Source organism: Salvelinus sp. IW2-2015, linkage group LG3 (assembly GCF_002910315.2).
Source record: "Salvelinus sp. IW2-2015 linkage group LG3, ASM291031v2, whole genome shotgun sequence".
In the NCBI taxonomy this organism is placed as follows: domain Eukaryota; kingdom Metazoa; phylum Chordata; class Actinopteri; order Salmoniformes; family Salmonidae; genus Salvelinus; species Salvelinus sp. IW2-2015.
In genome coordinates, this window is record NC_036840.1 from 25,265,419 (window position 1) to 25,277,143 (window position 11,725).

General features: G+C 44.0%; 2 protein-coding genes across 2 annotated transcripts; one reads left to right on the forward strand and one right to left on the reverse strand.

The window, feature by feature from the left end:
- The first annotated feature begins 259 nt into the window (after positions 1 to 259).
- Positions 260 to 2,788, forward strand: LOC111953490 (probable G-protein coupled receptor 132). Its single transcript, XM_023972797.2, has 3 exons — positions 260 to 508; positions 700 to 1,658; positions 1,993 to 2,788. The coding sequence occupies exons 2-3, from the start codon at positions 1,072 to 1,074 to the stop codon at positions 2,387 to 2,389; spliced, it is 984 nt and encodes a 327-aa protein (XP_023828565.1). The 5' UTR covers positions 260 to 508; positions 700 to 1,071; the 3' UTR covers positions 2,390 to 2,788.
- Positions 2,789 to 3,067: 279 nt separating this feature from the next.
- Positions 3,068 to 7,999, reverse strand: LOC111953481 (prostaglandin D2 receptor 2). The gene is made up of 2 exons (XM_023972785.2): positions 7,827 to 7,999; positions 3,068 to 4,646 (listed from the first exon to the last, which is right to left on the reverse strand). Exon 2 carries the CDS (start codon positions 4,597 to 4,599, stop codon positions 3,541 to 3,543), a length of 1,059 nt encoding a protein of 352 aa, XP_023828553.1. The 5' UTR covers positions 4,600 to 4,646; positions 7,827 to 7,999; the 3' UTR covers positions 3,068 to 3,540.
- Between the last annotated feature and the right edge of the window lie 3,726 nt (positions 8,000 to 11,725).

An 11,725-nucleotide genomic window follows, 5' to 3' on the forward strand; every position in this document is an offset into this window, starting at 1 on the left:
ACAAAAGATCTCAGTTGTTTCTCCAACCAACAACAAACTCACAGATTGTTAGAAGAAGAGAATCCATAACAGTTCATCAGATTACTGATTTCAGTTACACCTTTATTATGTAAGGACAAAGGGGGCCTGAGAACTACCCAATGACACATCACCCAAATGACCACCCTTGGTCCCCATAGACCTAATTTCTTAATTTCCTTTCCTACACTCATAACACCCCTCTCCTTCTCACTCACTTTCTCCTCCTCTAACGGTCAGAGAACGAGGGAAGAGGGAGGAGAGGAGTGAGTGTTTTTGTTCAGGAGGAGAAAGGCGTTCTCCTGTGTTCTCAGGATGTTGCTGTTAAAGCCTGGAGAAGTGGGCTTCCTGTCTAGGGAAACGATCAGAGAACAGACAAGGCCCTGGGGTTAAGACGCTGTGTTCCCTCAGAGGACGCAGACACTTTGTGCTGCACAGATCACCAAGCAGATTGAGGGAAGAAGGGGTTCTGTGGAACGGTATGGGAGAGGTGAGTGAAAAGACTCTCAAAATGTTTCCTTGTGCTAAATCTCTTTTTCATGCTTTAGTTGAGTGCGTTTTCCTTTGAATACCATGCACCATTGCACCTGTTGACATGGTTGTATTGTACATGCATGCGTAATGTTCTGATTGAATGTTGTAAAATGATCCTTTTATCATCTTCATCATCATTCTCCTCAGGTTTTCCACAAGGACTAGAGACACCCAATCAATAGATCCTAAGCAGAGCAAGATATTGGTGCTGGACACCTGACTCTGGGAGCTAATAGAAACAATATGGACAGATCACAAGCATATGAATTTATGGATGACTTCGATTAGAGACAACTTCCTCGGTCAAACACATCTATTTTCACCCTTTCTACCATTCTACCATTGCATTTGTGAATKAATTTAATGGATGTAAAATGCAGAGACTCTCACACCACCGTCTCTCTCTGGGAATATAGATCYGTATCAGAGGGTGATATAAGCACCTGTGTACTGTAGCACCTGGTTTCTTGTAGAAGGACTTTGAGGGTTCCGGCCCTCACCCAGAGACTGTCAGAGACCATGTCCAACAACAGTGACAGCTGCAACCTCCCCCTGAACACTGACACACTTGGTCTCACCTACATCTACAGCCTGGCCTTCTCACTGGGTCTCCCTTGCAACCTGCTGTCCCTCTGGGGACTGTACCAACTGGGCCGSTCCGGTGGGGGTGGCTGCCAGCTGGTCTACATCCTCAACCTGCTGCTTTCTGACCTCCTCCAGCTGCTCACCCTCCCCCTATGGATCCTCTACCTCCAGGGGGCTCACCGCTGGCCCTACGGCCGCCCCGCCTGCGAGTTTGTGGGCTACGTCTTCTACGTCAACGTCTACGCTAGCGTGGTGTTCCTCTGTTTGATAGCGTTGGACCGTTGCCTGGCGATAGTACACCCGTTGAGTAGTCGTGGCGTGCGGACGGTGCGGGTGGCGGCAGTGTCTGGAGTGGCGGTCTGGACGCTGACCTTCCTGTTCTGTTTAGGGGGGTTGCTTCCATCAGTGTTCGACGCAGAGAGGCTGCTGTGTCTGGAGCAGTACCCCGTCAGCCTCAGATATGCCCACTTTAAGATTGCTACAGTTATCTTGGGGTTCCTGCTGCCCTGTGGTATACTGGGGTGAGTGGGAAACTGAGTATGAGGAATGATTGGCTGTCTGAATGTATGATTTCATGAGGAAAAGGAGGAATGTTGCCTGTACTCCTCAAAATGTATGTCCCTTTAATGTTTTTCAATAACAATTTGTCTATATTTGTTGATATTAGACACCCAACATTAAGTTGCTTTTATATACATGTAGTAACTATAGATACTAGAAACCACCATAATAACATTTTCTTGCATGGAAAAGTATGTATGGCTATCAGAAGAGTCTTGTCAAATTGTCACATCTAACATATTTATCTGATACGCACATGACCCTTGACCTTTGTATTTTTCTCACTTTCTTCAGTTACACCTCCGCCCGCATTGGGGTGACCCTCCAACAGTCGCCCTCCGTCTCCAACCAGGACCGTCACAAAATCACTGGCATCCTTGTCGTCATCACCGTCATCTTCATTGTCGTCTTCGGACCCTACCATCTGGTTGGGGGGTACCGTTTTGTCTCCCTCCTCCTCATAGACAACCCCTGCGAGTTGGAACGGTCCATTTTCCTGTGCTACCGGCTGTGCTACGGTCTGACCAGCCTCAACACTCTGCTGGACCCTCTGTTCTACATCTTCCTGTGTCACAACGCCCGTCTGGAGCTCCGCAGGTCCCTAACGCCCTGTCTGGGACGGGGGCACACAGCTCCCAAACAGGTCAGACTCAGTCTCAGAGGGAATCCTGRTCCGAGTGACAATGTGTAAAAACACTCGATTGAACAAACTGTTTTTGAATGAAGAAATAACCTGGATAATCTGTATTTTGTTTCTTGTTTCCTGTTCCTTGATGAGTTTGAATTCAGCAGGAGGACACATTGTGTAGCGAGACTGGACATACAGACAGTCTATTACTGTGTTTTGTTGGACTTGCTCAAGGAACTGACTCCACTGGTTTGACTGCTGAGCATTAGTGATGGGAMAAAAAGCAGCAGTTGTGCCACCCAGTGGCAAGAGCATGTATGTTGCTGGCTGAAATTGGAAATAGCGTTCCATCTCCTTCACTTTTCTGCTGTGCCCGTCCTCTCTACCTGTTGATGCACTGCCATAGCTGCCTCAGTTACTACTGTCATATGAATGCACTATAATAATAATGTCTTGACTGTTTGCTTGTCATGATTTTATACTTTCATTTGCTTATCGCAGTAAATGACGTCGATTGAAATACATGATTTATTCATCACAGATATATCTTTAAAAAGTATACCATCCTCAGCTGCTGAAATATATACCAACACACATGTACAGAATCAAACCATTCCTCGCAGCTGTTCTCTCTTAATCAGTACAGTAAAAGGTTGTCCAGCTTCAGAGCAGAGGTTTGAATAACGGGATGCCAGTGCATTCTCAGTTCACTGGTAGAGCTGAAATCAAGTGACCGTCATGCAGTTTTGTGGAAAATTTTAATGTTCATGATTGTCTGTCAAGGCTGAACGACAAGACCATCGKAAATATACCAGATGTATTTAGCCTATTCGGAATGAGTACCGTAAAAAAAATCTACAAGCAAATATAAAACCATACTAGCGTACAGCTGAGCCTATAYGTTACAGTTCACATTGATCTACATATCAGTAGATTAAACACGCTATGAGAAGCGTTGTAAAAACACAAAAAATATGTCCCTCAGTACTTCTGGGTGTATGTTGTACATGATACTGATTCAAAATTCCATGACATATCAATCGATCATTATGTATCCCACAGTTGCAGAACCTGGACCGGAACCAAATTTGACAGACTTCTCAGTCAGCAGGGTGTGGCTTCTCCTACTCCGGCTCCAGCTCCTCCTCCGCCCTGGAGTCTTCTCCTCTCAGGCTGGGGGCGTTGTTGTGGGACCTCATCCCCCTCAGCAGCAGCTATAAAGCACCGATAGAGGAGTGTTGGGTGCTGCGTCGCCGTGAGAACTCCCCTAGGTCTTCCGCCAGCACGCTCTCAAGCACCGCTCCCAGAGACTGTCTGATCTTACCACACAAATCCGGGCAGCTGAACACATAGAGGATGGGGTTTAGCACACTGTTGAGGAAGGCTAGACTGGCGGCGGGGGGCAGGCAGTGGGACACGAGGCCCCGGAGGGAGGGTTGGTAATGGGCTACAGCCTCCAGTACGCTGAAGATGTGGTACGGAGCCCAGCAGACCACAAAACTCACTACCACCGCTACCACTAGCCGCACAAAGCGGAAAGAGCGCCTTCTGAGGCCACGCCGCGTGATACCAATGTTAACCAACACGTAGCTCCCCACAATGACCACCAGGGGGAGTATGAAGGCCAGGAGGAGCTTAGAGAAGGCCAGGGCATCCTGGCGAGCCTCACATAGCTCTCTTAGGTCGAACTCCCTAACAAGGTGGTACTGGACGAAGTTATAGTAACACATGACCCGCCCGTCATGTCGGCGAATAGTATCCCGGAACAGATAGTACGGTAGCGTACAGAGTATTGCCATGGCCCAGATGACCCCACACACTCTTCCGACCAGGCGTACATTCCTCCGGTTCTGGGCCCAGACGGGCTTCAGCACCACCAGACAGCGGTCCAGGGAGATGGCTGCCAGCAGGAAGGCGCTGACGAACATGTTGAGGAAGAAGACGGAGGAGTGGAGCTTGCAGAAGGTGGTACCTAGGGTCCAGGTGCCTCCACGGGCCAGGAAGATGGTGAAGAAGGGGAGGGAGGCTGTGGAAAGGAGGTCCGAGGCAGCCAGGTTGAGGATCCAAACACTGATGACTGTGCGGCGGATGCGGAAGCCCACCACCCCCAGGATGAGGAGGTTCTCCAGGATACCGAAGGAGGAGACCAGGCCGTGGAGACACACCGTAACCAGGCTCAAAGCCCCCACCCTGGCCGAGGAGTTGGATGGCACGCTTACGTTCACCATGGCCTGGATGAGAGGGCAGTAGACAGGGCTGCTGGAAGTGGTCATCTTTCAGATTCTGGTTCTGACACTTTGTCCACTTTGGCTCGGAATTCCTGTGGYCAACATTGCAAAGAAAACACAAAGAGGCATTCAGGATTGTAATGTTGTTAGTAGTCATGATGATCACGAACTTGACAGGTGATACTGTTGTGCAACTGTTGAACACATTATTAGTCATTGTGGTTTCTGTACAAAAAGTTAGCTTGAAAACATTTCCCTGCCATCTCAAACTAATAAGAAAGAGAGATGTGGTTTATCTCTCCATCTCACTCTCTCCACATCCTCTGTTCTCATTGTAAACACTTTTTTAGGCTGGCTTTGCCTGTGAAGGTGAAAGCCATCGCTCAAAATCACATTCTACCTTTCATGTGTTGATGAAAATGTAGTCTATAGTAGACCTTTTCCAAATCTTTAATATCAAATTGAGAGCTTTTGTGTAAGCCTACATTTCAAGTTAAATACACTTAAGATCCAGATCCAAAAATGAGTCTTTATTCTGGAATTCAGCTACACTGAACATAAATATACAGTGGGACAAAAAAGTATTTAGTCASCCACCAATTGTGCAAGTTCTCCCACTTAAAAATATGAGAGAGGCCTGTAATTTTCATCATAGGTACACTTCAACTATTCCAGACAAAATGAGAAAAAAAAATCCAGAAAATCACATTGTAGGATTTTTTATGAATTTATTTGAAAATTATGGTGGAAAATAAGTATTTGGTCACCTACAAATAAGCAAGATTTCTGGCTCTCACAGACCTGTAACTTCTTCTTAAGAGGCTCCTCTGTCCTCCACTCGTTACCTGTATTAATGGCACCTGTTTGAACTTGTTATCAGTATAAAAGACACCTGTCCACAACCTCAAACAGTCACACTCCAAACTCCACTATGGCCAAGACCAAAGAGCTGTCAAAGGACACCAGAAACAAAATTGTAGMCCTGCACCAGGCTGGGAAGACTGAACCTGCAATAGGTAAGCAGCTTGGTTTGAAGAAATCAACTGTGGGAGCAATTATTAGGAAATGGAAGACATACAAGACCACTGATAATCTCCCTCGATCTGGGGCTCCACGCAAGATCTCACCCCATGGGGTCAAAATGATCACAAGAACGGTGAGCAAAAATCCCAGAACCACACGGGGGGACCTAGTGAATGGCCTGCAGAGAGCTGGGACCAAAGTAACAAAGCCTACCATCAGTAACACACTACGCCGCCAGGGACTCAAATCCTGCAGTGCCAGACGTGTCCCCCTGCTTAAGCCAGTACATGTCCAGGCCTGTCTGAAGTTTGCTAGAGAGCATTTGGATGATCCAGAAGAAGATTGGGAGAATGTCATATGGTCAGATGAAACCAAAACTTTTTGGTAAAAACTCAACTCGTCGTGTTTGGAGGACAAAGAATGCTGAGTTGCATCCAAAGAACACCATACCTACTGTGAAGCATGGGGGTGGAAACATCMTGCTTTGGGGCTGTTTTTCTGCAAGGGACCAGGACGACTGATCCGTGTAAAGGAAAGAATGAATGGGGCCATGTATCGTGAGATTTTGAGTGAAAACCTCCTTCCATCAGCAAGGGCATTGAAGATGAAACGTGGCTGGGTCTTTCAGCATGACAATGATCCCAAACACACCACCCGGGCAATGAAGGAGTGGCTTCGTAAGAAGCATTTCAAGGTCCTGGAGTGGCCTAGCCAGTCTCCAGATCTCAACCCCATAGAAAATCTTTGGAGGGAGTTGAAAGTCCGTGTTGCCCAGCAACAGCCCCAAAACATCACTGCTCTAGAGGAGATCTGCATGGAGGAATGGGCCAAAATACCAGCAACAGTATGTGAAAACCTTGTGAAGACTTACAGAAAACGTTTGACCTCTGTCATTGCCAACAAAGGGTATATAACAAAGTATTGAGATAAACTTTTGTTATTGACCAAATACTTATTTTTCACCATAATTTGCAAATAAATTCATTAAAAATCCTACAATGTGATTTTCTGGATTTTTATTTCTCATTTTGTCTGTCATAGTTGAAGTGTACCTGTGATGAAAATTACAGGCCTCTCATCTTGTTAAGTCGGAGAACTTGCACAATTGGTGGCTGACTAAATACTTTTTTGCCCCACTGTAAATGCAACATGTTTTTATAAGATTTTACTGAGTTACAGTTCATATAAGGAAACCAGTCAATTGAAATACATGAATTAGGTCCTAATCTATAGATTTCACATGACTGGGAATAGATATCCATCTGTTGGTCACAGATACCTTTAAAAGGGTAAAAGGGCGAGGTTAGGAAACCAGTCAGTATCTGGTGTGACCATCATTTGCCTCATGCAGCGTGACACATCTACTTCACATAGAGTTGATCAGGCTGTTAATTGTGGCCCGTGGTATGTTGTCCCACACCTCTTCAATGGCTGTGCGAAGTTGATGGATATTGGCGGGAACTGGAACACGCTGTCCTACACGTTGATCCAGAGCATCCCAAACGTACTCAATGGGTGAGTATGCAGGTCATGGAAGAACTTGCGACATGGGGTCGTGCATTATCACGCTGGATGAATGGCCATCTCACAGTATCTCTGTGCATTCAAATTGCCATCGATAAAATGAAATTATGTTTATTGTCTGTAGCTTATGCCTGGCCATACCATAACCCCACCGCCACCATGGGGCACTCTGTTCACAATGTTGACATCAGCAAACCGCTCGCCCACACGATGCCATAAATACTTTCTGCCATCTTCCCGGTACAGTTGAAACCGGGATTCATCCATGAAGATTACACTTCTCCATCATGCCAGTGGCCATCGAAGGCGAGCATTTGCCCACTGAATTTGGTTACGACGTCGAACTGCAGTCAGGTCAAGACCCTGCTAAGGACGATGTGCATGCCAATTGCACGTTCCCTCAAAGCTTGAGACATCTGTGGCATTGTGTTGTGTGACAAAACTGCACATTTTAGAGTGGCCTTTTATTGTCCCCAGTATAAACTTCTTGATATACCACACCTGACAGGTGGATGGATTAACTTGGCAACGGAGAAATGCTCACCATCAGGGATGTAAAACAAATTTGTGCACATTTGAGAGAAATATTTTTGTGCGTATCTAACATTTCTGGGATCTTTTATTTCAGCTCATAAAACACTTTACATGTTGCGTTTAATATTGTTTTCAGTACATTTGAATTAAACATTTAAAATGAATGGATTACAAATAAAAGCACACGTTACCTGAGATTTTTTGTCTCCGCTGTGAGATGCAACAGTGTTTCTTGTGCAGAGTTCACGTTGTGAGACTTGTTGCGCTGGTTGTGATGAGTGTAGTTATGATGGGTGTGTATTCAAACGCACTGACGCACCTACATTCACACCTACTAGTCAGTTGAACAAGGGGAAGATAAGCTTTTGACAGATTGAAAAAAATCTTAATTTCCTCATTCCTCACTGTAACCTTGTCGTTTTGATACGCTCTATGAATCTTTTGATGCATTCAGTCTCTGTTTTTTCTCTCTCTCGCTCGCTCTCTCTCTCTCACACACACACACAAATAGACACTTTCTTGGAAATGTTGATGAAGAGATTGCTGAAGACCACAGCAAGACACTACTGCAATAATCGTGTTTTTCTGCTGGCTTCGTTGGTCGCAATGATTGGTGTGGAAACTTTAAATGCCTTTCAGCAACGCTCCAAACCCAACAATCCAGTAATCAAAATCAGTGTAGCACTAAAAATAACATAAGATAGAACAACAAAAAAAACACAAGATATTAAAATAAGAAGAACACAAGAAAATAAGAAGCTATATACAGGGTCAGTTCCAATACCATATTTACATTGTGCAGGGACACTGGAATGATAGAGGTAGATATCTATAGTGGTAAGGCGAGTAAGCATCAGGATATATGATAAACAGAGTAGCAGCAGCTTATATGATGATTATATGTGCATGTGTGTAGAGTCAGAATAAATGTGTGTGCGTGTTTTGTGTGTGTTGGAGTGTCAGTGTCGSGTGTGCATAAAATACAAAGGTCAGCTGAGATTGTCYGTGTAGCCATTCTGTTAGCTATTTTGTTGTCTTGTGGCCTGGGGATAGAAGCTGTTCTACGCGCCGCGTTCATGCAAGTACAAAAACATGTTGACTCACCCTACTTGTAGAGAAACACCAATGCCGTCTCTTTCATGTTGACGAAACAGTCTATCACTCTGTCATACAGTACACGCTTTTATTTTTAGTTGTTTTTGTTGCTGAGGCACGGCGGCATAAAACATGTAATTTCAAATGACATCTCAAATGACAGTCTTGATCATTGGCTGTGAGAAATATTGATTGATAGGAGCCTGAGTCCAAGCCTCTTTATACTATCATGCCAACTGACTGGCAGTCATTGTCAAGTTTGGCTTGACAATGACAGCAATGGAGCACGCAAGAGCACAAACAGATCTGAGACCAGGCTAATAGGAGCCTAGTAAGAATCCTACTGCATATGGGTGTTGCTAGTGGTTGTAGAACCCTGGTTTCATGCTAAGCTAAACAGAAGTGGTAAAACAGAGGTTAGAGGCATTCTCTAATGTGCGTCACAAATGGCACCCTATTCCCTACATCGTGCACTACTTTTGACTAGACTCCTATGGACCCTGGTTAATGGTAGTGCACTATATAGAGCAGGACTATCCAACCCTGTTCCTGGAGAGCAACCGTCCTGTTGGTTTTCACTCCAACCCTAATCTAGCGCACCTGATTCTAACAATTAGCTGGTTGATAAACAAAACTGGGTTAGTTACAACTGGGGTTGGATTGAAAACCTACAGGAGGGTAGCTCTCCAGGAACAGGGTTGGAGAGCCCTGATATAGAGAATCGGGTGCCATTTGGTATGTAGCCCCACAGTGCACACTGTGATCTGAGGGTTGCACCCATGTTCTTCTTCAAATAATCCTGCCAATCAGACCCAGTGCCACCCATTTGTAGCACAAATATGTGTATACTCTGTTTTGTTATACAATTTATACATGTAAAGGATAATTAAAGGACAACTACTATCAAAAACGGCAAATCCTATCCAAGCAGTCAATGTGTTGTTTTTGGCAATCTTGGACGTATAGGAGTTGCAAAATGTATGTTCTGGCACATATACATAAATAATATGTGTATGAACATAACAAGATTCAACAACTGAGACATAAACTGAACAAGTTCCACAGACATGTGACTAACAGAAATGGAATAATGTGTCCCTGAACAAAGGGGGGAGGGTCAAAATCAGAAGTAACAGTCAGTATCTGGTGTCTCCTTATCTCAGTGGGAAGTGTGCAAAGCTGTCATCAAGGCAAAGGGTGGCTACTTTGAAGAATCTCAAATATAAAATATATTTTGATTTGTTTAACACTTTTTTGGTTTCTATATGATTCCATGTGTTATTTCATACTTTTGATGTCTTCACTATTAATCTACAATGTAGAAAATAGTAAAAATAAAGAAAAACCGTGGAATGAGTAGGCGTGTCCAAACTTTTAACTGGTAATGTGTATATTTTTGTTGTTGTTGCTTGTTTTGCATATTATTTTGGCATTAATATATGTCACATATCAGTTTTCAAACAATGTAAAAAATATCATCATTGAGTTAATAAAGCTGCATACAAACTTGTTCTCTTTTTTGTTTTCTTGAGTAAGGCAGCTCCAAAATGCAGGTGTTTCAGCCTAGCTCAGTGCTTTCTGTGGTGGTGCGTTTGGTAATGTTCTCTAGTTGCACCGTGATTGGCTCAGTGTTCTGTCACTCATAGAGCTTGAAAATTCAAACCCTTGGGTGCTGCCATAGAGGTACATTAGAAGTGCTCATCCAAGGAGCCTCAAGGTCATTGGCCACAGATAAAATTATGTCAAATCACAATATATATCTACAGTAGTTTTGATTGGACTGATCATGTCAACATCATACTTTCAAAATCTTAGCTAGCAAGCTAGCAGTCATCATCATGAATCAAGTCGACAATCTACTGGCAAATCCTTTTCAATACTTGTCATATGAAGAGAAATTATAGATAAAACATATCGGTGTTCATTGGTGCTCATTGGACACATTACACAACAAGTTGCAAATTCAACAATGAGTAGTTTGGAAGGAATCAGTGGCTAACTGCAAGCATTGCAAAGCAATCACTAGCCTGCTATTCAGTGAAGTGGGTGTGTGGTCCAAGTCTGGGTTTAAGGGTCTCTTTTCCAAGCTTAAAAGGATAAACATTCAACATTGGCCATGCTGTCAATCCAGCATGACTTATGCCGAGCTCAGCCTTGCTGAAAACACATGGAAACTCAGAACTGGGAAATCTCAGACATCAGTGAGTTCAAGAAAACTGGGAACTCTGAAAAAAACGAGCTCCGACTGGGAAAATACATTTTTGCAAGTCAGGAACTCAGGCCTCTTTTTAGAGCCCCAACCTGAAGATTACTGACGTCATCATGATTCAACTTAGTTTTTTTTCCCAAGTTCCAAGTTGTCTTGAAACCACCAGAAATCCAGGGAATGCCAGACTTTGATGACAAAATTTGCCAACAAAGGTCCACCGCGCCACCTTCCTGTTCAAGTGAGCACAACAAGGTGAGACCAAAAATGTATTTTGTGCTGCTGCATAAATTGTGTAATATGCCAGGGAGATATGTATACTGTAGCCAAGAAAGTAATACTAAGTGTATGTTGTGTAGTAAGCTGTTAGTAGCCCATGTGCCTCACCCTAATAATTTGGTCAATTTTCCCCTCATAATTTAGCCTACTGTTCTGACTTGGTGGTGCACATGTAGCCTATAGCCTGTTTTAGAGAAATGTAATCATTGAATATTGTAAGAGCATTAATTGTCTGCTTATGGGCTCCCTTTTCTTATCCTACGGTTCTGACTTGGTGTACAGGGAGAATAATGTAAGAACGGGCCATGTTCTGAATTCTATTGCTGTACATTTCAAAAGTGCTGAATAAATAGTTAGATTGACTAGGTCCGTCCTAGCTCGCTCATTAATGTCTTAATCGAAATTACAGATTGCCTCTCCTCTGCTCGTCGTCCCCTTATGCCATATGTTGTACATCTCAATTGTCAGTAGAAACCACATTTGTTTAAGCAAGTTAGCTATATCAGCTAT

Coding starts and splice junctions, on each gene's coding strand:
- LOC111953481 (XM_023972785.2), bottom strand. CDS start 4,599: ATGACCACTTCCAGCAGCCCTGTCTACTGCCCTCTCATCCAGGCCATG.